Source organism: Chelonoidis abingdonii, chromosome 14 (assembly GCF_003597395.2).
Source record: "Chelonoidis abingdonii isolate Lonesome George chromosome 14, CheloAbing_2.0, whole genome shotgun sequence".
In the NCBI taxonomy this organism is placed as follows: domain Eukaryota; kingdom Metazoa; phylum Chordata; order Testudines; family Testudinidae; genus Chelonoidis; species Chelonoidis abingdonii.
In genome coordinates this window covers 13,122,997-13,149,919 of record NC_133782.1, presented here as the reverse complement: position 1 = coordinate 13,149,919, position 26,923 = coordinate 13,122,997, and the positions used below count along the sequence as shown (strand labels likewise).

General features: G+C 41.6%; 2 protein-coding genes across 7 annotated transcripts in view; both read left to right on the top strand.

The window, feature by feature from the left end:
• The window catches only part of CASS4 (Cas scaffold protein family member 4), a 37,999-nt gene extending 22,100 nt beyond the window's left edge, over nt 1-15,899 (top strand). For 3 of the 5 annotated variants that reach the window (XM_032782566.2, XM_032782568.2, XM_032782567.2), the window contains 6 exons: nt 1,995-2,426; nt 6,891-6,995; nt 7,476-7,625; nt 10,318-11,676; nt 12,766-12,846; nt 13,643-15,899. In XM_032782566.2, the coding sequence (XP_032638457.1) occupies nt 1,995-2,426; nt 6,891-6,995; nt 7,476-7,625; nt 10,318-11,676; nt 12,766-12,846; nt 13,643-14,056 (2,541 nt within the window). In that variant the 3' untranslated portion in view covers nt 14,057-15,899. The remainder of the gene's footprint in view (nt 1-1,994; nt 2,427-6,890; nt 6,996-7,475; nt 7,626-10,317; nt 11,677-12,765; nt 12,847-13,642) is intronic. The other 2 variants (XM_032782570.2, XM_032782569.2) reach the window with 2 other exon arrangements.
• A 2,912-nt stretch (nt 15,900-18,811) lies between these two features.
• Nucleotides 18,812-26,923, top strand: part of RTF2 (replication termination factor 2) — a 59,233-nt gene continuing 51,121 nt past the window's right edge. The window contains exons 1-5 of one of the 2 annotated variants that reach the window (XM_075072254.1): nt 18,824-18,953; nt 20,864-20,958; nt 21,062-21,155; nt 23,543-23,636; nt 24,166-24,305. In XM_075072254.1, the coding sequence (XP_074928355.1) occupies nt 21,076-21,155; nt 23,543-23,636; nt 24,166-24,305 (314 nt within the window). In that variant the 5' untranslated portion in view covers nt 18,824-18,953; nt 20,864-20,958; nt 21,062-21,075. Of the gene's footprint in view, nt 18,954-20,863; nt 20,959-21,061; nt 21,156-23,542; nt 23,637-24,165; nt 24,306-26,923 lie in introns of both variants that reach the window. The other variant, XM_032782573.2, reaches the window with a different exon arrangement.

Below are 26,923 nucleotides of genomic sequence, written 5' to 3'. Positions count from 1 at the left end.
TAGCTCACAAGCTCTTAGGGGCAGGGACTGTCTGTTATTGTATGTTTATACAGTGCATAGGACAGTGGGACCCCACTATTGGTTGGAGTCGCTTGCTGCTATGGTAATATTACTGCTAACCATACTAGGAAAATCTGGCCTTTATTCACAGTTGTGACAATGTGAAATGCCCTATCCCTCTCTGGGTTATACTGTACGATGAGATTATAGAATGTCTCACTGAAACACAGGTGGTCCCAAGTATTTGGTATCGTCAAAGCAGAATTTGGGACTGACACGTAAAAGGCAACAAGAGCATTTTAATCAGACTAGGACATAAGGTAAGTGGGACTGTTGCTGTCCATCTCAGACAGCTGCTAGTGCAGTATGGGTGGATAAACCCATGTATCATAAAAGGGCCATTGTTCCCAGCATCTCGATGAAGAAATTTATGCTACCAACAACAGGCTGCTTTTATCAGCTGAGCTGACAAATTGATTTTCTTCTCCTGATACTTCAAACCAGCTGTTGCTTTATAGCAAATGCGCTGGATAAAAATACAAGGCATTATGTTTCCAATGCAGACGCTATCTCTTTGGACATTACTTCTGGATAAGAAACTGTTTTTCCTAATCCACATTCCATGGGGAAAGTGGTTGATCTTATTTTGAAGCTGAAAATAAATCCACGTATGGGGAAATAGTATGTGCATACTTCTTTTTATTCTTTCATCAGCTGTAGTAAATTGTACAAAATGCCTCCAATGATGAACACCACGCTTGCTATTACTTTTGGCTGTTTTAATGATAGTAAAATCAATTGCTTATTAAAAACCTGAGTTCTAAGAACAAAATATGTTTAGCCACGTGCACATGATCACCATAAATCTTCAATAGAGTGGAAGCATAGTTCACTGGGTTAGTATGCTTGTCTGGGATTTAGCAGATGTGGGTTCAAGTCCTTGCTCTGTCACAAATGTGTAGTGTGCCTTAGTTCCCACCTATAAAATGTGGCTAATAGCACTTCCTAACCTAATGGAAGTGCAGTGAGGATAAATACATGAGAAGATGCTTGGATGCTATCATAATGAGGGCAATATAAGTATCTCATGGAGATTATCTTCCACCAATAAAGTAAATAGCATCATTATTCTCAGATCTGTTATTATGTTCATTGATTTGAAATTTCCTTAATCTCATGTTCACAGCAGGGGTCTTGCCTACTCTGAATATTTTAGGGAAATCTCACCCCTCCCCTGTGCTGGCGCTGGTGCTTCTCTCCCAGTACTAACACTGGTGGAAATGCTAGTGTAGACTGGCCACTGTTGTATTTACTGTACTTTGTCATCTAGAATGGCTGGGTTATTTTCTTGATATTTTCTTGAAATCCTCAGGGCAGTGACTACCAGGTGGTTCATTTATATCTGGCTCTAAGAAAGGAAATGAATAATAACACCTCCAGCATTGTGTTTTATGAGAAAAGAGAGGGAGGATGGATATGTGGTTAACACTAGGAGCTGTGAGACATTCAGATACCAGAGGTTATAGAGTTGTAGATAGGTAGATTGAGTGACAGAAGCTGGAGATGAGTGTTCTATTCTTGAATCTGCCTCAGACTTCCTGTGTGACTTTAGTAGCTTTCTGCCTTAGTACCCTTATCAGGAAAACTCAGCTAATGTGCTTTCCTATCTTCCAGGGATGTTCATGAGACTTATTTAATTCATGTTTTCACTAAGATCCTCCGATGGAAGGTGCTGGAGAAATGCATAGTATTATTTTGGTATTATTTATTTCTGTAACACACTAAAGCATGGCAGGCATATGTTCAAAAAGTTTAACTTCATAAAACCAGTGCCTTGAGAACTCACCCTTAGGATAAATATTAGCAGTTTTGAATTTGCATGAATTTAGGTGCTGAGAAATGTTAATCTGGTAGCTCCACATAACACTTCTAAATAATACAAGCTGTGCAAATGTTACTGCATGTGGTTTTTTAAATTTGTTTTTCCTCTCTAGAATACCTTGGCAAAAGCATTATATGACAACAAGGCTGAGTGTTCAGATGAGCTAGCCTTCCGCAAAGGAGACATCCTAACGGTTCTTGAGCAGAATGTCTTAGAGAGTGAAGGATGGTGGAAATGTTCCCTCCATGGAAGACAAGGCCTAGCTCCTGCTAATCGCCTCCAACTCCTTGCTGGTTCCCAGGCAGGCATGTTGCCGCCCTCCTCTGAACATGATTCCCAGGAATTGCCCATCTGTCAACAAAATATCTACCAGGTCCCATCAGCTCCCAAGTCTTCCACATTGTCACCTACGTATGAGTGGATGGACAGTTGGATTAAGCCAGTTCCTTCTCCTGTTTCTTCTCCACCTACTCAAGAAATATATCAGGTGCCAGCTTTAGCTGCACAATTATTCAGTGAAAAGACCCAAAGCCTAACCAATCAGGTAAGAATATAAGCAAGTATTAAGGTACCAAGTGTTGGAAAATACCAGTGAGGGGGGAAAGGAAGCCTGATGATTTTTACTTTTTCAGGGACTTGAGAATTTCAGTTGAAAGTTGCAGTGAAGTCAGTCAAGTAAATGATGCTTTGTTTAGGCGACTTGAATAAATACTGTGTTGCATTTGTAGCATTCTATTGGAAATGTTCCTATAAAACAAATACAGTCATCCCTGGAATCACAACATCCCCCACTGAAATACAGCCATCTCCGTGACCGTAAGTGGCAGCTATATAATGCCCAACCATTTAGGACAGGAAGTGAAGAGGAATATAATAACTGCTTTGAGTGGAAGATAGAGATTTATGGGTCCTACAAAATTGCTTAAAATTCCTTAAGCTATAAAATTCCAGAGCTTCATACTTCAGTGGTTGAGGCACAGACACACATTTCTTCACATTTGTGGGGTTGACACTTATAGAAGATAATTTGTAACAACGTGTCAAGTATCAGAGGGGTAGCTGTGTTAGTTGGGATCTGTAAAAACCGACAGAGTCCTGGGGCACCTTATAGACTAACATATGTATTGAAGCATAAGCTTTCGTGGGTGAATACTCACTTCGTGCATTGGACAAAGTGGATATTCACCTACGAAACCTTATACTCCAATACATCTGTTAGTCTATAAGGTGCCACAGGACTCTTTTTTTCTTGTAAGAATGTGGTTATACAACAGGGTTTCTCAAACTGGGGCACCCACTTGTGTAGGGAAAGCCCCTGGAGCGCCGGGCCGGTGTATTTACCTGCCCTGTCCACAGGTCTGGCTGATTGCGGCTCCCACTGGCCACGGATCACTGCTCCGGGCCAATGAGAGCTGCTGGAAGTGGTGCGGGCGGAGGGACTTACTGGCCACTGCTTCCAGCAACTCCCATTGGCCCGGAGCAGCGATCCGCGGCCAGTGGGAGCCACGATCAGCTGGACCTGCAGACGGGACAGGTAAACACACCAGCCCGGCCCATCAGGGGCTTTCCCTATACAAGCGCCGACCCCTGTTTGAGAAACCCTGTTATAGAACTTTTCAGCCAGACTGTCATCTTCTCTCATTGAGATGCTGCGACTCTCTTCCCTTTAGTCTCTCCACATCCCAGTTCTTTAACAAGTTCATTATGCTGCTGCCAGTCTTCTCATGTACCAGGTCACCTCCTTCTCCAGACAACTCCATTGACTCCCATTTCAGAAGTCACTTCAAAACTGCTCCCTTGTTTCAGCTTCTCAGTGAGAGACCCTCTCTTTCTCTGTTCATGCTTTCTTAGGGTTGGATGCATGATTACCCAGTTCACATTTGTGATCTAGTTGAGAGTAGTGATCCCATCAATACTCAGGTGCTCCAACAGCCTGTATAAGTGCCCATATTATTCTTATTAAACGTGAATTGAGTGCCCTAACATAGGCAGTTGAAAACTGCCATCCCTGTAACAAATAATTAATTGCCTCAGAGGCCTTCCTAATTAAAAATGAGCAGTAATAGCAGGGATTTATCAGTGCAGTTCACTACAGTTTATTTTACTTTACTTTATGTTTTGTCTCACAGGCTCATGGGGCCTTGGGTATGGGAGCTTCACATTAACCATCCCCTAAATTAGTTCTTAAACTTTTGTACTGGTGACCCTTTCACATAGCAAGCCTCTGAGTGCGACCCCCCCCCCATAAATTAAAAAACACTTTTTAATATATTTAACACCATTATAAATGCTGGAGGCAGGGTTTGGGGTGGAGGCTGACCGCTTGCGGCCTCCCATGTAATAACCTCACGACCCTTGAGGGGTCCCGATCCCCAGTTTGAGAACCCCTGTCCTAAATGAAACGTATGTTACAAAGGTTAAATGATCTAAGGCAGAGATTTAAATATCGTCAGTCTATAAAGGATGCAGGTGATTCATCTAATCATTTACTCTGGGCCATCATTTCACTCCATTTACCTTCTTTAGCGATCTTCCCTACCTTTGCATCAAAAGGAAAGATACAGTGACAACAGGGTTGCTCTATGCATTACCTGGTGAACAGATGCTGAAAAACCAAGTGAACTTAGTGTCTCTGTGGAGACTGAGGTCCATTTTTTTCAAAGTAGCACTCCCAGTTTCCCTGGGTGATTACCATAATTGCACAATCAAACTGTGTAACTAAATGTGCAAAGGAACATAATTAGCCTTCTGCACAGGTAATGACCTGATCTATGCACCTAATTACAAAGAAGGCATACACTAATTGGGTATGACATTTCACGAACATTTTGTATATTCAATTGTGCCCCCAACTTTAAAAAAAAACAACATCAGGCACTGAAATTGTCACATACCCATTTTCTATTGAATTAGGAGCATAAGCTGAGAGTTACATGGCTTTGCTATCTATCTATCTATCTATCTATACTGTTGCCCTGTGATACCTGCTAAGCTGCTATGTTATATGTTGTATCTACCTTGTTCTGCTATAGCTGTTTTCTTTAACAAGGAACGAAAAATACTTTAAAATCTTTAAGATGTTTCTAATATTTACACTTTCAGGTTTGTCTGAGCTACATCACAGTTGCTACTACAAAGAACAACTGTACCACAGGAGTCAGCAGCCACAGATACACACGCATTTAAAGGTGTAGAAGTAGACAGCCCATCTAAGTGCAGCAGTACAAATTGAAGTATCCTAGATTACCCCATGCAGATGGTATGGGACAACTGGCATATCTTCTGACATGTTCAGCTGTTCTCTCAGCAGCTGGGTGAAGCTATTCAGTCTTTGAGGGACTCTGATTGAAAAAAATTAGCCCCTCTGAAAAAAAAACTGCGAGCATGCTCCACCTACATTTTAAAGATTGTAATTTTGTTACTTCTCATTCAATAAAAATTTCAGCCATTTGTTGTCTTAGCCTGCCTGACCTTGAAAATATACAAAGCGATTTATTTTCTGTAGCAAATCTGGTAATAGGGTGCGATATTCACATTTTACTATCAACCAAATAAGATTGTCTGTATGTGAAAGTAAGTTTGGGCCAAACCAGAACCTTTTAGCTGGACTCTACTTATGTCCTTACCTACGCTGCGCAGAAAAATAAAGCCTTCTCTTATAGTTCTGTCAGCGTAGATGGTTTGTAAGAGAGATGGCTCCTTTTGCAGAATAATAATGGAATTCATGTTCATTTATTTATTTCCTGTCCTTACAAGAAACCATCATTTCAGTCAGCCAGGCCTTTCTCAAATGTGAAACAGGGAGATAAAAAGCTGGGACCTTATCCTTCCGCCACACAATATGTCCTTCAGCCACATTGCTCTGAATTTGGTGGGGTATGATTGTTAATATGGTGGAGAAGAACATTGCCTCTCACTTTTAAATGGCTTATTGCAACATAAAGCTTCAGCAGAATCTACTTCGGGGTCAGAAATTTGGTGTTGCAATGGTTTATTTATAGACCCACTGTGCAGTCCCAAGGGCATCTCATTGCTGAACAGACAAAATTCAGGGTGGTTTTGGAGTGAGTGAAAAATCCTTGTCCCAGTGTTCATTTCTATTAGCAGTCTGCTAGCATTTTAACTAAACTTATCCACAGCCTCCAGCCTGTGGAGGTATTTTCATTTCTATGCCTCTTAAAACAACGTTTCAAGCAAACAATGAAATAAATCTGTAACTGGTCTATGCACTACAGCGCCCTCATCAGACTCATGTGCTCTAGGGGTTGGACAGGACCAGAGGTAAAGGTGAGAACAACAGACTTGCTTCTTCTGAGAGAAGTCCAACCTCCTTTATAGTACCATATACTTTAATAATTGTGGTGCTACCACCCACTATAATCTCATTTCAGATGTCTTGCAAAACCATGCTCTGAAGTGTCCCTAGCCTCTATTTGCCAGAAGCTGGAAATGAGTGACATGGAATGGATCACTTGATGATTACCTGTTTTTTTCATTCCCTCTGAAGCACCTTGCACTGGCCACTGTCGGAAGACAGGATACTAGCTAGATGGACCAGTGGTCTGACTCAGTAAGGCTGTTCTTATGTTCCTGAACCCATAGGAAAGCTGATGTAGAAACCCCATGGACCTCTTTTCAGTTGTTCTGCTTTTAGGGAGCCAAAAGATCTGGTTGGTATCTGGATTGGGATTTATTCACTACACATCTTTTCTATTTCCTAGGCTATATGTGGGGCAGAATGCTTTTAATCTGTCAATAATTCATCTCTGAAATAGAGTGGAAATACTAGTAAAGGGAATTTATAGGAAAAATAAACCCTGTCTGCTTAAAAGGCAGACAATGAGCAGTTTTCAAGTTTAGGGTCAATGAATATTTGACAGAAGTTTTTTAATTAACACCCCAAAACGAATTCTTCCAGCAACGGCCATCAGACTCATTCCATTCTCACAGATGCCCTAAGATCACTTTAACTTTCTCATTACATTCTTCTTTTCCCCCCCCCCACAAGCACCGGTTTACTCTTCCCACAGCATCTCGGGCCTCTATACCATATATACAAAGGGAGGTTTATGATGTTCCATCACCACAACACCGGGTGGCCTTATGCATTCAGGTGAGTCCTGTCATGTCTCTGAATATGTCCATCAAGTGGGACTGGAATTCAGGACTTCTGAGTTCCTTATCATATGCAACAGTACTAGAAAATTTAAAAGTAAATGATAACTTTTATATTAATTTATTGTTTGAACTCTGCTATAAAGATTGGTAGAGAATTCTATAGGAAATTAAAAAAAACTGATAAGAATCTCATTCTCTTTTGAATTTTATAGATTTTTTAAAAATAATTTATTTGGATCCAAATCTTCAAAAATTATGTGTAACATCCAACTGCGCCACCTAGTGCCCATCCCCCCTCCCTACAGCATTATGATTTTATTCTACAGTCCACTCCAGTAGATTCTAAGAACTGTATCCTGCTCTGCGTACATACGCAGAATACCTGCATGAACTCAAGACAGTTACGTCCCTAAGTCTTCAAGTTGGTGCTGTGACAAACAGAATTTAAGTCAACCTTACTTTTGTATTTTATTAGAGGTGTGCCACTCCACCCACAGCCAGAAAGGACTCTGTGCCGATCCTCTACAAAGAATATATCCAGAAAGAGCAGCAACAGCTTTATGACATCCCATCCAGCCTGGAAAAGGCAGAAATCTATGTCCAGAAAGACTCTCCAGTCGGCAGTGTAAGTGTTACTCACTGAAGGGCAGAGAATAGTCTCTCATTAATACTGTCACACTCATACAGCAGAACACATGAAAAGGTGTATGGTTATACTAATATGCTGTACATGCCTCTGAGGTGAGGTGGGGCACCAGCACAATAGTTAAGTGCCATCAATCTGTCAGGAAGTATAAACATAAAAACAACACTACTTGAATGTTACATTTCTTTAATATCATAGAACCATAGACATGTAGGACTGGAAGGGACCTTGAGGTATCTATTCCCTCCCCCTGTGCTGAGACAGGGCCAAGTGCACCTGTCCTGGATGATCCTTGACAAGTGTTTGTCTAACCTGTTCTTTAAAAACTCCAGTGATGGAGATTCCACAAACTCCCTCCATAACCTCTTTGAGAACTTAACTGTCCTTATAGTTGGAAAGTTTTTCCTAATGTCTAACCTAAATCTCCCTCGCTACAGATTAAGCCCATTATTTCATTTCCTTCCTTCAGAGGACATGGAGAACAGTTGATCATGGTCCTCTTTATAACACCCCTTAACATATTTGAAGACCGTTATAAAGTCCCCCCCCTTGGTCTTTTTTTCCTCAAGTCTAAACATACCCATTTTTTTTAACTTTTCGCCATAGATCAGGTTTTCTAAACCTTTAATCATTTTTGTGTCTCTCCTCTGGACTGTCTCCATTTTGTTCACATCTTTCTTAATGTGTGGTGCCTCAAACTGGACACAATACCCCAGAGTACTAGCCTTTTTTTTGCAACTCCATTACACAGTTGACTCACATTCAATTTGTGACCCACTATAACCCTCTCCCCAAATCCTTCTCTATAGTAGTATTACCCCGCTGTTTTTGTATTTCCTCTTTTTGTATTTGTGCTTTTTTTCCTTCTTAAGTGCACTGTGCATTTTCTTGTATTGAATTTCATCTTATAGATTTCAGATCAATTCTCCAATTTGTCAAGGTCATTTTGAATTCTAAACCTGTCCTCAACCAAGTACTTGCAACACCTCCTGTCTTGATGTAGTCCGCAAATTTTATAAGCGTACTCTCCACTCCATTATCCAAGTCGTTAATGAAAATGTTGAATAGTTCTTGACCCAGAACAGACTCCCACAGGACCCCAATAGACATGTCCTTCCTGCTTTGCAGAGAACCATTGATAACTATTCTTTTAGTGTGGTTTTTCAGTCAGTTGTGCATCCATTTTATAGTAATTTAATCTAGACCACATTTGGTAGATTTCTTATTTTTAATATTAAGTAAGTTTAAAGTAAGAAATGAGACTAGTTATACTGGATATCTGCTGGAGATGGAACTATCATTATATTTGTTTGCTTACTATATTTAAAGTGACATTGTCACCAAAAAAGGTGACTCAAGAAACTATTTGGTAAGTAAAACTGATGTCAGATTCTTATATTTTTGAATATCTGCATGTTTGTAACCTTGAAGCAGAAACAAATAACTTGCATTGTATTGTAAGAAGAGAGTGTGGTCTAGTGGCTATAGCTCTGCCAATGATTCACTGTACAACCTTGGGCAAGACACTCAATCTATGCGTATCACACTGCATCCGCTTAAAAATAGGAATTGTATTATTATTAGTAATAATTGTATCATGCCAAAAAGTGTGCTGGGAGCTTTACAAGGATAGCCAAATAGATAATGAGATCCATGTCCCAAAGAACTTACAATTTTAAATACATAAATCTTACACCTCATAGGGATGTGGTGAGACTTCACCAGTATTTGTAAAGCATTTTGAGATCCTTGGGTGAAAAGTGAAAACTGTAGGCTCAGTCGTGATGAGTGGACACTGGCTTGCTTTGGGGGTAGTGTGAAGGGGCACACTCCAGCTTAAACTCTGGGAGGGATTGTGCCTCAGTGAGCATCCCATTGTTCAGGGGAGCCATTAGAGGTGCAGTTTGCCCATGCCTTGTATATCTGCCCAGCTGCATGGACCAATGAAGAGGGGAAAGTCAGGGATCCACCTTTTTCCTGCCACTTGTGAGGGTGTCTTGCACCCCTGGAAACTTTGGCAAATCACAGACTCTGCAATTGTGCCCAGTGACTGCACACTCCTGTTGCATCTTGAACTCCCTCCTCACCACCCTTGTGAAACAGCAAAGCACCATCTGGCCTGAAGTGTATATTATTTTTATATTGGCCTTATTGCACCAGAATCAGTCATCATTCTGCAGGCTGTAGAGGTCAGATGTACATAAGCAGCTACTGTAGGCCATTGAATAAGACGAATATGCATCTCAGGAAGCCTTTGAAAATGTAAACACAGTGCAATTATTTTAGTGTGGTCAACTATGCATCTTTTTTTAATTTGCGTGTGTGCATGGGTGTATATGACTACCGGAAATTAAAGAGGTTGGAATCAGTTCTGCTAGTTAACAGGCTCATAAAATCTTGTTTGCTTCACTATATAAAACTGTCCTTGATCGACATTACCTTACAGTTTGATAATCTGTGAATATGACAAAAATATACTTGGTCAAAATATTAGATATTTCATATTTGCAGTGTGATTGTGCATTTCAGAGAGGGAGCAGAATTAGAACTATGTGCCAGAGCCACAGCTGGTGTAAATCGGCATAGCTACATGGATTTCATTGATCTATGCCTATGGATCTGACCTTATATTTCTAAATGCCACTTGTAAACCTTGTGTACTGCTTTCCAGGTGTATGATGTCCCCCCCACAACTGCAAGAGACCATGACATTTCACTACAAAATTTGCCTCAAATAAAATGTTTGGGTCATTATAACACCTTGCCAAATCCTCAGAAGTCAGAATGGATTTATGATATTCCGGTATCACCTGAAAAAATGGGTTTAAAAAAAGATCCTTCCAACAGTTCCCTGGAAAAGCAGGTGCTGTATGACATACCACCAGCCAGATACGGTACTAGTTTGCAAAATGTTCCACCAACAAATATCAAAAGCAAATCAGTGAATCCACAAATGTATGATGTCCCACCAACACAGAGAAAATTAACCTTTCCTGATATCTCTTGTTATAATGTACCATCCTCACGTGACATGCTACTTTTGCAGCACAACGGTAACTATCATGTTCCGCCAAGCTTTCTGACTCCAAGGGTTGAGCAACAGAACTCTGAACCAAATGTTTATGATATTCCAAAAGTGCTGCCTACTGCTTTACAGCACAGGAAAGGGACTGAAAAAAACAACAGTAGTTTTGAAAACCATACTTATAACATTCCTCCACAGCTGTCAAAAGATGCCAAATTAGAACAAGACAGGTTATCAGTTTCCAGTGGGGACAGTAGAACCAGTACCCTATCTACATCATCAAGCTCTTCTGCTGAGTCCTCTTCTATGTCATCATCAGAAGAACCTGCAAAAGAAATTAACTTGGAGCTTGACTTAGCCATAGAGACATTGACCAAGCTGCAGCACAGTGTATCCAGTTCAGTTGCAAGTCTGATGATTTTTGTAAGCAGTAAGTGGAGATTCCAGGAATACCTGGAGACAAACCTTGAGGAAATCCATAGAGCAATTGATCACATAAAAGTATCTTTGGGAGAATTCTTGGACTTTGCTCAAGTCATCAAGGTGAATGCCTCTTGTGTCACTGACAATAACCTTCAAACTAGAATTAAAACACAACTGAAAATTCTTAAAGACTCATTCCAGATCTTGGTAGAAACAAGAGAAGCACTGAATAACTGCAAATGGTCACTGGAAGTTCTGGTCATTAAGAAACCTCAGAATAACCCAGATGATCTTGATCGGTTTGTTATGGTAGCCCGTGCAATTCCAGATGATATCAAGAGATTTGTTTCTATTATCATAGCTAATGGAAAGCTTCTCTTCAAAAAGAATAGCAAGGAACAAGAGACCAAGTCACCAAAAATTGGTACAGACCATAAAATGGCAAAGCCGATCCCAATACCCAGAAGAAGAGAACTTGATTCACTCCAAAGAAATACTTTGGATAAACCAAACAAAAACAAAGTCTATTCTGAGAAATCAAGAGAAAATATCACTGAAGACTGTGATTATGTTCAGTTACAGGTCAGTGTAACATGATTTGCTGCCAATTTTCTGTTTCATGTTGTTTGCAGGGAAGTTTACTTGCTCTATTTTAACTTTGCTTTATCACGAACCTTGCTTTGGTTTATGTTCAGTTTCATCTGCCAGCCGATTGCTTAGCTCCAGGCCTTTGGGAGTGCTGTGGCTGGCTACAAGTGCCACAGCAGCCACAACCATGGCAGTCAGTCAAATATAGAAGGACTAGAGAAGTGGGGCTTGTCCATTCTTCGAGAGCAATTCTTGAACTCACCACACAGATGTGCTTAAGGTTAAATTTTCAGCCCAGTTTCAAACAATGTGTTTCTTTAGGGTGCTATTTGTTTTATGTCAGCATACTCAACATGAATGGATATGGCATAATTTTGTGTTTTGAGTGCACATCAGCTACGGTGCAGATGCAAGAAATGTCAGCTTCCTTGCTTGTGATTTGCTAGAAAATGTGGCTTTGAGGTGTAGGGGTAATTTACAAAATGTGTTAACAAATAAACCAAATGGTCTAAGCAACTTAATTTTATACTGTAGATTACATGGCCTATTTATTAATTTTCCAGGTGCTTGTCAGTTGAGTAATTTTTCCAGAAAGGGAGAAATGCCAGAGACTCAAAGAAGCTTACTAGGAACATTGCTCTAGCTCTTGCTTTTACACCGATACTATGGGCAGCAGCATAAAAGCTGGAAAGAGAGAGAGAGAGAAAATATTTAAATCAAATGCCAGGATATAATATCTAGACTTAAACAATATTGGAAGTTACTCTGGGAACAGAGTATAAAGAACAAGTATCAGACAGTAAATGGCTCTGTCATAACTGGAATACTATCATTAGCTGGAAGTAGTTCATTGATGATGGACCCGATGCTACTACTCTTTTCAGGGTCAGCTCCTAAATTCTGTAGTAGAAATTACAGCTGATCAGTTATGCTTCTAACAGCAGGTGTCATTGTATACAGTAGCAACATTTGGGCTGCATGTAACTTTTAAAACAAGGAATTCTTATGCCACTATATAAAACAAAACCTGACATAGTATGTTGAAACAATATAAAAATCATTTCAAGTGTTTTTATTTTTCAGAAGCCTCCTGGGTTGGAACAGGCACAAAAACCCCTTTCAGCTAAAGAGGTGGCAAAGAAGAATGCAGATTTAAAAACAAAGGTATTTCTGATTTTGAAAATTGTTGCTAGTAAAGGCTTTTGGTCCCTGAAGTTATAAATTGCTTCAACACCTTGTTGACATTTTTAAAAGCTAGAATTTGACTGGACAAATAAATTTTTATGAAGGGATTTTTTGTTTTTAACTGACTTTTTGTCAGGGACCAGTGCTTGGAACAATTTACAAGTCCTGAAAGCATTTGTACTAGTCTAAGGAAGTCCTTCTAATCCTCATGTCATGAGATCCTGGCTTTTTAAATCATAGCATAATTTACTGTCTTGCCATTTTCACTTTATTTTGAGTATGGCTGAACCAGCTAATATCTCAAAAGCCACAATAAGAGATGAAAGCCTTGATTTTCAGAATTCTGATTACCCGCGACAACTCCCATGAAGCCAATACCTTGTACAATCAGCCCTAAATGCTTTATAGATTTGAAAACTAGAATTCAAAGTGTTCAACCTTTTGAAAGCATTGATTTTTCACTCCAGCAGTTCCTGTGACATCAGCTACTAAAATCACGTTGAAAGTGAAGTGTGTGTATGTGGGCAAAAGACAGATTACAATTAGGATCATATCATTTTAAGATCTGATATTTCATGGCCTACCAAGGCTAGAAATAGTGCTTTATCATTACAAAAGACCTCCAGGCTGTGACAATTTTGAGGCTGTGGCAAATCAGCTGCAGCGACGAGAAGAATAATTTATTTTATTGAAACTACAGGAGAATACAGGATAAGGAAACAATCTCTGTGTTACCAAACTGAATGTCTCTCTTGTTTTCTTTTCCCTTTTTTAGGTTTTCCCACCTTCAAAAAAGCATAATATTCAGAGCAACCTGGACTTGGCAAAGAAAATCACTCTCTCAGAAAACTGTCGACTGTATTTTGGGGCCCTTCACAAGGCTATTAGTGTATTTACCAGTAGTCTTAGCAATAATCAACCACCTGAAATCTTCATAGCACAGAGCAAACTGATCATTATGGTGGGACAAAAGTTGGTGGATTCTCTCTGTCAGGAAACTCAAGAAAAGGATATTCGGAACGACATCCTCTGCAGCAGCAGCCATTTTTGTAGCCTGCTGAAGAACTTGGCTGTTGCCACCAAAAATGCTGCAGTGCAGTATCCAAATACAGGTGCCATGCAGGAACTTCAAAATCAAGCCAAAGAGCTGTCTAAATACACTCAGCAGTTTAGAGCGATGATGGAATGAAGAAGTCTTTCCATTCTTAGATGAGAATCCTGGTGAAAACTTTGGGATCTCCCCCTATTTCTGGGTTTTAACCCCTCAACTATGGTATCCTGGGAGCCGAGGAAGACAGGACTCCACAAAGAACTCAAATGCGAGTCTTAAATCAGCCATACCCTGTAGAGGTTGCTGTTGGGCAATGAAAAGTGTACGAAGGCCCTGAGAGCAGGAGACACTAGGAACGTCTACACAGGTTGCGTCAGCAAGCCTCCCATTCCGGGTTGAGAGTTTTGGGTTAGTGGGGCATGCTCTGGTGCTCTAAAAACAGATGTATAGACAACACTTTGAAGTGACAGAGAAACTCAACCCCTCCTAGGCTTCAGAGCTTGTGCTGCAGCCCAAGCTGCAATTTCAAAGCACTGTCTATACACCTATCTTTAGAGCGTTAACAAAAGCTAGCTACCCCGAGTCTGTTGCCCTAGGCGAGGAGGCTGACTCCCACGGGCTGTGTAGAAATACCCACTGTGACCAGGAATAGAATTTGTACTTTCCGCACAACAGTTTAGAGCACTGTCTGGAAAATGCTAAGTCAACCCTTCCAATCAACTGTCTGAGTGGCTTGGCAAAAGTTTCCATAGAGCATTGTTATACAATTATGTTATTATTTGTCTGATTTCTTATCTTTCCAAACAAAGCAGATAAATATATTTTTCTATTATTTTTCACTTGGAAATGTAAGTGTTTTACTGGTTTTCTTGATTACAGACCAAGATTTAAACTGTGATATATTTTTATGTGAAGCCATTTTCATTCTCCCTTTTCCAAGGGATTATTTACCGTATTTGTTTTAAACTACAGATTTTTTAATAAAATGTCATTTACAGATCTTTCATATTACAATGTTATGAGCACATTATGGAACAAATTCTGGCAGATTATGTATATATAGGCCTTAGAAAACCCTTACCCAGCACCACAGAGAAAGCTGTGCTCCCCATTCTGGGTCTCATCTAAACCCATGGAGCAACTTCACAGGTCTTCCGTGAGAGAAGCTATAATGGACCATTACAGAATTGGCCTCAAAGTTTAGGGAGCATGGTCAGCATGTTTATGATCACTAAACACACATGCAGGTTGTTCATGCAAAATTAGGGTGACTGTCAAGACAGGAATAATCTGTTTATTGGGTTGCTGCTGGCCAAAATTTGCGTGCACAGTAATGCTGCTCTTGCAGGATACATGTGCGCTCATTTTGAGAACACTTCTGCATTGTTCAGGAATTTGATCCAATGATTTTTGTATGATTTTACTCTCTCTGGTGCTCAGATATTATAGTGATGGGGGCCATATAAATACCTAGATAGGTTTTTGTGTGTTGTTTTGTATTTTTTTTACCAACTAATTTATTTTAAAAAATATGGCTTAAATTTTCAAGTCTTGTCTTCCTTTTGTAGGTACAACTTGTATCTGTATAATTTGCTTCTGATAATCAGGCAGATAGTTTTGCCAGTATTTGCAGTCACAATTCATTTGTGGATGCAAAAATGTGGGTGCAATTTGTCCCTGTAAAGAAAATTTGGCTGTCTCAGTGTAGTGTTCCAACATGCAACAGAATGCATTGCTGAAACAGCTGCATTCAGACAGATTTACAATGGAAGTGCAAAGAAAAAATATTTAAGTCGCTCTTTATTTTGAGCACACTGTATATATTTTGGCCTGGCCTGATATCTGCAGAAATTTGTTCTCTGCATTTCTGATGTTTAATTTTGTTCTTCTGTTTTCCCTTTTAAATGAGTTTTACAATTTTTGTAGTTCACAAAATATTAATAAATAACATATTGATACAAATATGTTTAATTTATCAATATACCATTGCAAAAATGATGTTGTGCCTATGTCCTTAACAACTCTCTCACAGACTTAACTGGGCAGGGCAGGAGAGTGGGTACTCAGTTTAGGTATCTCTTTCCAGTTATTTGATGCAAGAAAAGGGAGTGAGAACAGGAACAAGTAGTCATGAGGCTATCATTGGTTCTATCAATTCAGACTAATAGCTGAACCAGCTGTTTGCTCATTTCCCCATATTCTCCTAGCTGTGTTTTCTGAAAGCATTTTAATTTTAGAACCTTCTTATCAAAACAAAAACCAAAAACAACAGAAACAAATTCTGCTTTGAATCAGAAACTTTAAACGATAGTATCAATTAAGTAGGTTTAGTAACTCTGAGCTATAGCTTGCTGAAGATCGCCTAAGAAACAACCACAAAGAAGTCTAATATAGTATATGTATAAAACCAGGGCAGAAGTAGGCCCTTTGATCAGGAAGTTACGGTAGTATTTTCTTTTGAAAGAAATGGAACCCCAACATAACTATTACTATTTGTTATTCTTATCAACAAAGAAAGAATGGGAAAGAATACATGTTAAGGTAGGGATTTTCAAATATAAAATGGGCACATAATTTTACTGCACAATGTCCAACAGTAATCATTGGAGGGGTTTTAAAGGAGAATATCATAAACAATATTGCAAGCATCACATTCAGGTACAAGAAGAGTAAATTACTAAAAAACATAAGGGTCTTAATATAATGAAAATGATTTATTAAAGAAACTGACCCAGGATTTGGTAGAAGGATATAATACCTTTTACTTCTAGGCTGCTTGTTTAAATTCAACCTTTCTGTTGCCTTTTTCAGTGGCCTGCGAGAAATCTAGTCTTAGTCTAGTTCTCAGTGGGAGGGTGTCCACATGATGACTGTCATCCTTTTAGAGTCTCAGCACCAGGGGCAGCTCCAGGCCCGGCATGCTCCAGGCCCCAAGCATGGATGCTTGTGGCAGCAAGCCGCAGGGGGGTGGGGGGCGCTCTGCCGGTGCTGCGAGGGCGGCAGGCAGACTGCCTCCGGCGGTTTGCCTGTGGAGGGTCCGCTGGTCCTGCGGCTTCGGTGGGCCTCCTGCAGGCAGGACCAATGGACCCTCCATAGGCAAACTGCTGGAGGGAACCTGCCTGCTATGCTTGAGGCGGCAAAATCCCTAGAGCCGCCCCTGCTCAGCACTAAGGACATGGTCTTAATGGACCTTGAAATTTCCTGGATGGAGACACATGAGGAATAGCAATAAACCACAATCCTGCAATCTTAACTTTGGAAAAATTCCCACTGAAGTTTTGTTTTGTGAAGGTGAAGGAGCTGGAGGAGGTAAAATGAAGTGTGTGAGAAGTGCGTATGTGAAAGAGACAGGGAAAGAAAGTGACATCACTATTGCTGCTTTGCATTCACACTGACATAAATCAACGTCAAAGGTACACAAAAGAGAGACCCTAAAGGCAGTCTGTTCTCGGAGGCTGGCCAATGAAATCTGAAAAAGCTTCAGAAAAGGGCAATTCGGCAGCGGGTCCCTTTCGGAGGGAAGGACCTGCCACTGAATTCCCGCTGAAGAAGAAAGCGATGCTGTGGAGCTGCCGCCGATCGCGATCATGACTTTTTTTTTTTTTGCCGCTTGGGACAGCAAAAACCCTGGAGCCGGCCCTGCCTCTGAGGTACAAAAACTCACGACATCCTGGTAGGGTGACCAGATGTCCTGATTTTATAGGGACAGTGCTGATTTGGGAGACTTTTTCTTATATAGGCATCTATTTACCCCCCACCCCATCCCGATTTTTTACACTTACTATCTAATCACCCTACATCCAGGATGGTCCTAACCCCCATAAAAACTGGACAGCTGGATAGCTCAAAAAAGGGATGATCTTGGGAAAACCTGGGCAGGTGGCAAACCTAAGGCGTCCATGCTGTCCATGTGCCTTCATATCAGTGCCCATCCCCATATGTTTGTGCCATTCTAGTGTGCCTGTATATCAGTTCCCATCCCTGTGTGTCAGTACCTGTCCCTGTGTCCAAGTGCCCATCCCCATGTGCTTGTAAATCAGTGCCCATCCCCGTAACCCAAGGCCCATCTCCGTGTGCCTGTACATCAGTGCCCACTCCCATGTGTCAGTGCCCACTAAGGTTGCCAATTTTGGTTGGATGTATTCCTGGAGGCTTCATCACATAAAGATTAATCTTTAATTACAGATTAATCTTTAATTCCTGGAGACTCCAGGACAGTGGTCCCCAACCTTTTCCCCCCAAGCATCTGCCAAAATTCCGCTGAGAATTGGCAACGTCAATAGGCATCACCGCCGAAATGCCGCCAAGTAGCATTTCAGCAGCGATGCCTCTGGATGATGCAGCTTGTCAGTGGCATTTTGGCAGATGCTCATTCGCTGGCCAGTACGCAGGCACAGACAACCCAGTGGGCACCACGGCACCCGTGGGCACCGTGTTGGGGACTCCTGCTCCAGGACAATCTTGGAGGGTTGGCAACTCTAGTGCCTATCTCCATGTATCTGTATGTTAGTACCCATCCCTGTGTGTCAGTGGCTATCCTCATGCACCCCTGTATATCAGTGTCCATCCTCATGTGCCAAGGCCAATCCCCAAGTGGCTGATTGTCAGTGCCATTCCTGTGTGCCAGGGCCCAACCCCCAGTGCCTGTGCGTGCAGGTTTGGAGTGACATGCGGGGGCCCCATTGGGCTCTGTGGTACGGTGCGCGTTTCCCAGGGCCCTAGTGTGGGAGCAGGATGAACCCTCCCACCAACCACTGAATCCATACAACGAGGGACACTGAGCTCAACTCCGCAGGCTCAAACCCCCTCCCCTCCCCCCGCCCCTCGGGTGACTGGTTGCTAGGGGACCGTAGCAACCTGAGCCCCTGTTCGTCATCCCCGTGCGCCGGAAGCACTTGTCATCCTGCCGGAAGTAAGTTTGGTGTGGGAGAGGGGACGACGCGGAAGTGCAGCTTGGAGGGGAAGGATGGGTTGCGATGGGGGAACCATCCCCAAGAGACACGAATTAGTGAAAGGGCCTCGTAAGGTCGAGAAGGTAGGAGTGTGCTCCAGGGATCCAGGCAGGGGGCGGCTGGCCCGGTCCGCGAGAGGGCGGGGATTGGAGCCCCCCCCCCCGCAGTGTGGAAAGCCTGGTCACTGAGAGGGAGCGGGGCTGCGGTCGAGGTTTGAACAGGAAGTCAGGGGACTCCCCCAGTAAAACAGCTGGAGATCCTCGCTGTAAGCCTGTTAGTGACTCAGAGGAATAGCCCGGAGCTGGCGATTGCAAACCCCTCTGGAATCTCTGTCTCTCTCCCCCTGCAGTGTGAGGCCGCAGCGTGTTTTTCCAGGTGGAGGTTGTTCTTTATCTGACACTGTCCGAGCGCGGCAGCTTTTTGTGATGGCTTGTTATGAGAATGAAGCTAAACTTCATGCCAGTAAAACGGGCAGAGAGTGCCACTTATTGCACAACATGGAATTCACCTGCTGTTCACTGCTACATAATTAGTGATAGCCAGCTGTTCAGGAAGATTCAAAAGGGGTGGTGTGTTTCTGTGGGTGCATTCTTGGATGCTAGCTATGGTTATGTTATGCACTTTTTGTCTAATCAGCTGTAAGCCCCTGTGTTTCTGGGGATAAGCCAACCCACTAGCTGCCTGGAGTTAGGAAGAAACTTCCCCTATGGGCAGTTATTCCTCAGAAAACATCCAGTATTGGCTACTCCTGGAGACAGAATAATGGATGAGATGGATCAATGATTGGATTCATTATGGTAGTGTCTGTGTTACACTATAGCACTAAAGACATTCTGACAGCTAGTTAGATCTCTTCTGTTTTTTTAATTTATCAAGCATGTACAGCGTTCTCAGTGAATATTTGCTCTTGCCTTGAAGGGCAAATCAGAGGAGAGAATCAGTGTGAATGGAAAAAGCTGCAGGACCTCATGGCCATCCCCATGAGTATACACAAACACGGCAAACATTTTGCCATGTATAAAGCACCAAGCAGCCGTTTTAAATCCACCCACATTCTCTTCCTGTTTCTCCTGTGGCCCACAATGTGCTCAGCTGAGGCAGTAGCTCACATTTACAGGTTGTAGGGCTCAGGCAACAGCCTACCAGCCCAAACTTTGCTCTTCTGCTCTCGTTTCACTTGCCTTAGCATTGGGTCATACTGATGGGCAGCGATAGCCTTAGGGGAGAAGAGGAACAGGTGGAAAGAGACAAGTGAGCAGAAAAACTTGTAAAAGATGAGTGAGGGAAGGGGGGGGAGACAGAGGAATAGAGAACAGATGAAAATAGACAAAATATAAGGAAAAACATTGTCCTTTGTCAATTCATCCCAAGGAAGGGGCTCCAACAAAAAGGATGGGAACCAATAGAACAGTGGTTTTCAACTTTTTTTTCATTTTCAGACCCCTCAAAAATTTCAAATGGAGGCACGGACGCCTTTGAAAGTCTTAGACATAGTCTGTGGACCCAAGGTTAAACACTGCTGTTCTATGATAATGACAACTTTTTGCAGACCTCTTAGACACAGTCTTCAGACTTCCAGCAGTCTGCAGACCACAGTTTGAAAACCACAGCACTAGAAGACCCTCCCTCAGACTTTTCTGGTTGAGTTTGTAATCTAATGTTCTGATCCTGCAGTGGTAACACATGCAGTTAGACATTTATGTCTGTCAGGAGTCCTGTTGAAATCAGTGGGGCTACTTACATGAGTAAGGGTTAGCAAGATTGAGCTCCAAGTCAGACATAGGCAAACCACTTGTTTCCCATAACACTAAATCAAAGTCTAATCTAGCAAATGTGCAGAATCTTCACTGAAAAAGATTTTGAAAAAGCATTTTATCAGGTGAATTTGAGCCCAGAGGGTGTTGGTTTCAAATGTAAAGGTTTGAATGATAAATCTGCCAGTGGGAAAATCCATCTGAAATGAATGATAAACCAATGTTTTTTCCTCCTTCAGATTGACAAAAATGCAGAATTAGTGGCACAATGGTACTACTGCACACTGAGTCAAGAAGAACTAAGGAGACCAATTGTAGCCTGTGAGCTGGGCAGGTATGATTGTTTTTTCTTTAGCTTACTTGATAAAAATACTAATTTTTGAATAAATGTAGTTTATGAAAGTCACAGAATTTTGACTACTCATTCTATGTTATAGGCTGTATAACAAAGATGCTGTCATTGAATTTTTACTGGACAAGTCATCTGATAAATCCCTTGTGCAGGCTGCATCATATATCAGGAGCATTAAGGTAAGTGGATGCCAAAATTTAAATCTGATTGTAAAAAGCAGCCAATTAATATCTTAATTTTTCAAGTACTGTTCTGGCACTTTTTCCAGTTCAAAATGGAAAGTTTAGCAAATAATGTAAATTCTTATACACCATGTAAATTTAGCATCTCGTTTCCAGGCAGTGTGATGCTTTGGTAGCAGTTGTGTTGGCTTACACTATTGGAGACACTGCTGCTATATTGGAGGATATCCGTCTTTTTATGATATATTGTATGGCAGGGGCTCCCATACTTTTAACTAAAGGTCACATTCTCAAATTGCTAGGCAGCCAGTGTCTGTACCCAGTCTGTATAAAATGGAGCTGATTTCAGTCACTTTCTTCTATACTATGGGGATGCAACCTGTAGAAACTACTACACCCAGTTTGCCATACTCCATCTTGATCCAAACAGGCATTTGTCCTGTCCTGAAGTGGAGTATTGCATGCTGTACCATGTTGTCTTCACAAGCTACACTTCTGCATTAAACATGAGTTGCCCATGTCACCTCATAGAATTTAGAACTGCATTTGGATCACCCTTTGCTCTGTGAATAGCTCATGATTAAGGCTGTGAGATTGTCACAGAGCTGCTTGGCCATGCCTCCACCTAGGAGCTGAGCAAAGGCATTGTCGCCGCTTCCGTGGAACCCCCCAAGTAAGCTCCAGAGTTCACCTTACCCCATCCTGTGCCCCAACCCCCTTTTCCCTCCACATCCAAACTCTGCTGCTGCGCAGGTGGGAGAGAGGCGCCCCGCCAACCCTCCCCCCATTCAGCACTAGTGGAATCCTGGGCTGTATGCCGCTGCCTTCCCCCCTGCCCATGCCATCTGGGCTGGCCTCCCCCAGCACCCGTGGGGCCCCCAGGCAGACCCCCAAGTTGCAGTCATGGGTATTTTTAGTAAAAGTCATGGACAGGTAATGGGCCGTGAATTTTTGTTTACTGCCCGTGACCTGTCTGTGACTTTTACTAAAAATACTCATGACTAAAACGTAGCCTTACTCCTGATACCTTGCATGTCACTTAAATAACCAAGTCCATACCACTCCTGTAACATAGGTATTATCATCACCTTTTAAACAGTGAGTAAAGAGAGGCACAGTGAGACTAAACTGGGAAAGAGGCTAGTTGATATTGAGCCAATATGGCCACTTTGTAAATGGTTTATTTTTAAATCTTTATACTGTATTGCAGAATTATCAGTTAGAATACTGCCATCAGGCATAGAATCCTGAGTCTCCCATGCCAGATAGATCACAAACACTTTGCAGGTGTAAAATTTCAGAGCTGCTGTATGGCTGAACTTATAAAGACTTTGTACAGTGTCTGACACTAAAATGTCATTGTCGTTATAAATGTAATTGAAAGCTCTAATGTAAGATAATAGAATCATAGAAATGAAGGGCTGTAAGGGACCTTATGAAGTCATAAAGTCCCTATGTTGAGGCAAAACCAAGCAAACCTGGATCATCCCTGACAGGTTTTTGTTCAAACTGTTCTTAACAATTTCCAGTGATGGGTATTCCACAACCTACCTGGGAAGCCTATTCCAGGATTTAACTCCCCTTATAGTTAGAAAGATTTTCCTAATATCTAATCTAAATCTCCCTTGCTACAGATTGAGCCCAATATTTCTTGCTCCACCTTCAGTGGCATGGAGAACTATTAATCACAGTTCTCTTTTATATACAGCCATAACGTATTGAAAAACTGTTATCAGGCCCCTCCCCAGTTATCTTTTCTTAAGACTAAACATGCCCAGCTTTTTTTAAACCTTCCCTCATATCAGATTTTCTTAACTTTTTCATTTTTGTTGCTCTCCTCCGGACTCTCTTCAGTTTATCCATATCTTTCCTAAAGTGTGGTGCCCCGAATTGGACATTGAGGCCTCACCAGTGCTGAGTAGAGTGGGACAGTTACCTCTGGTGTCTTACAGATGATGCACCTGTTAATATACCTTGGAATATTAGTCTTTTATGCAACCTCATCACATTAACTCATTCAATTTGTGCTCTACTATAACCCCCAGATCCTTCTTAGCAGTATTACATCTGCGCCAATTATTCTCCATTTTGTAGTTGTGCATTTGATTTTTCCTTTCTAACTGTAGTACTTAGCACTTATCTCTGTTGAATTTCATCATTTCTTCATATAATAAACCTGTAATGGGTTGTGCTCACCATCTCGGTGCCTCCTGCTGGTTGCTCTGGGAATTAGCTCTGTCCTAGCCGTGGAGCTCCCTTTGCGGGTGGTGTCCCACCCGTTGCCTGCTGTGCTCTCTGGGACCTGTGTTGCTTTCTGGTTTGTGGCGTCCTCTTCTGGACCCAGCCCTTCATCTGTGCCACTGCTCTATTCTCCCTCCTTTCAGGGGTATCAGCAGTCGTCGGTGTGCATCTGCCGCCCCAAAGTCTAGTCCCTTGCCTCAGGGACAAGGCACTGTCCTTCAGCCATGCTTCTCTATGGTAAGGTGTGGTGTAAGGGGGGAGAGGAGGATCCAGGCCTACCCACTACAGAACCCTCTAGCGGTAGCCTCCCACTGCTTTCCTTCAATCCTCTCTTCTCCCTGTGTACTCTGGGCCACTTTCCCTTGGTCCTTATACCTTCTTGGCCCTTTTTGTCAGGGGCCGTCGCCTGGCTGGCTCACTCTCTGCTCCTCTGAGCCTGCCCAGCACTGCTCTCGCCTAGGTACTCTGTCTACAGGGAGCCAGTCCTTCTCCCCTGCTTGTCAGGAAGGGACTGCCCTCAGCTCTGCTTTGCAGCATTTATGTAGGGCCCAGCCTGGTCCTGATTGGCTGCCTTTCTGCCCTTCTCTGATTGGCCGGGTTCTGCACAGGCTCCCTCCAGCCTCCTTTCACCCCTCCTCTGCCAAAGTGGGGCAACTGCCCCACTACAAAACCGTAAAGGAAAATGTATCTTCAGGAGCATCACCACTTCAACATGTCTCAAACATCATTAGAACACAACTTAAAAACTTACATTTGTCTCTTTCAGAATGTAACAGAGCTGAACCTTGCAGATAATCCAGCTTGGAAAGGTGATAAAGGGAACACAAAAGGTGATAAATATGACGACATCCAGTGTGCACGCTTTATTTGTCCTGTGGTGGGCTTGGAAATGAATGGAAGGCATCGGTTAGTATCGTATATACAACTTTAACTGGACTTTACTTAGAACTGTGTAAATTAATACTGTAGAAAATGTTAAAATATTGGGAAAGCAGATCCTGAGCAGCTGTAAATTGTCATAACTACATTAGGGGGCTGTAATCCCTTTCCCACTGAAAGTCTACTGCAAAACTCCTATTAACTTCTGTGGTGCAAGGTGAACCCCAGGGAGTCTTCCTGTTGTGACACATTATTTTGGAGGAATGTAATAGTGGCAGATCTGTGAAACTAGAGTGGAAGTCTACCAAATTATGTTCAAGATCCCCTCACCCATTTTATTTATGATGATGAATGACCTAATATTCGACTTCTCAAAATAATTACCCCCAGCAAGAAAACGTTCTTCTTTAATGCCTGTTCATTCCAAGAATCCATTTTAAATTGTACTATAGTCAGTAACTAACAGTCAAACAGGTGAATGCCTAATGGCTTATTTATCGGCTCTTGAAGGCTTTGTCATTTTCATTTTACTGTCAGCAAATGTTTCAGGATCGAGGAGGGGATGACTCTTATTTATTGGTACTTTGAAGCTCCCCTGCCCCATATTGGGTTGTTGGAAAGGAAGCTCTTTCTGTATAAGGTTTATATGCTTTGGGAATCATTAACAGATCCATCTCATGCTTTTTTCCCTTTGTCTTTGAGATATTCAGAAAGGGAATGTTAAGAATATAGCTCCCATTGGCAATACTGCTCATTTAGTAGTTAGCAGAAAATTTGTTATGTTATGTATTTATACACAGTAACATGGGTATTTTGGATTGTATAAAAGTAAGAATTATGTTTGGCTTAACTTCAAAATTTTTTATATCGAACACTGGAAAACTGAATTATGGTAGGAATCATAAAATTAGCTAAACTGCTCCAAGACTCTACATTTTACTTAGGTCCATATTTTAAAAAATGGCCATTATGTTTAATCCACTTCTCAAATTAATTTTCAAATCAGATGTTTTGAGAATTACTATGAATAGCCCCAACATTATAGTAACACCAACAGTAAATAAATAATAGTGTCTACAAGCCTTACTAATGCACCAGGGCCTCATCGTGTTAGGTATTGTACAGTCACACAATAACAACAACAACAAAAGACAATCCCTGCCCTAAGGATTTTACAATCTATAAATCAAGAGACAATAAAGGGATGCAGATTGGGAAGTACAAGGAAACAATGAGAGAATATTGGTCAGCTTGATAGAGCAGCCTAACCATTACCAACTTTTTGTTGTAAGCATCATAGAAATTTAGGGCTGTAAAAGACATCAAGAGGTCATCTAGTGCAGTGGTCTCCAAACTTTTTTGATCATGCACCCCATCAGTAAAAAATTTTTGAGCACGCACCCCCAAAATATGTGTATTTATGTATAAATTATATACATGTACTACTGTACTAATATATTATGTACATTATAAAACGTACACAAAAAACAGAAATTAAAAAAGGATGAGATAAAGCTGAAATAAACAATATTTTTTAAATAATTTTTTATTTTATTTTATTTATTAACGGTACTCCTGCCGCACTGCCCTTCTGCTCCAGCGGCGTTTCTCCTGCCGCATCACCCTTTTGCTCTGGTGGTGCTCCTCCTGCTATACCCCCCAATAGATCGTTGTGCACACCCCCCTTTGGAGACCACTGATCTAGTGCAGCCCCCTGTTGAGAGTCAAGATTAAGTATGCCTATACCCTCCCTGACCAACATATAGAATCTTAGAATCATAGAAATGTAGGGCTGGAAGGGACTTTGAGAAGTCATCAAATCCAGCCCCCTACACTGTCGCAGGATGAAGTAAACATAGACCATCCCTGACTGGTGTTTGTCCAATTGTTTTTAAAAGCTTCCTGTTCTAGGGCTTAACCACCCTTTTAGTTAGAAAGTTTTTCCTAATGTCTAACCTAAAGCTCCCTTGCTGCAGATTAAGCCTGTTATTTCTTGTCATGCCTCCATGGAGGACTATTAATCACAATTCTTTCTCTATACAGCCCTTAAAATATTGGAAGACTGTTATCACCTCCCTCTCAGTTGTCTTTACTCAAGACTAAACAAGCCCAGATTTTTTAACCATTTCTCATAAGTCAGGTTTTCTAAACCTTTTATCATTTTTGTTACTCTTCTGTGGACTCTTTCCAGTTTGTCAACATTTTTCCTAAATGCTTTTGAGAGAGGTTTTGAAGATGGATAATGAGGTAGCTTAGTGCATGTTTGCAGGGGGCACCTTACAAGTGTGAGGGGAAGCCTGTGGAAAATATATGAAGAAATTTCTTTGAAAATTTAACGAGTAGGCGATGGAGGCTGGTGGGCTGATAGATAGCTCATTAGTGAATGAGAGACGATAAAATGGGGATAGACTGTGAAGGGCCTTGAAAATGAATATAAGCACCTTATGTTTGAGGTAATAGAGAAAGTGGAGCCAATGGAGGTGTGCACAGGAAGGGGTGACATGGGTTGGGAAAGTGATGGGCTAGGAATGTGATCTTTGCAGCAGCCACAACTGGAAAAGTCATGGTGGAGAGTGTCCATCGCTCATCAAAGTGCTCATCATACAAATACCAGAGTTTGATTAGCGCTTAGATACTTCAGAGGA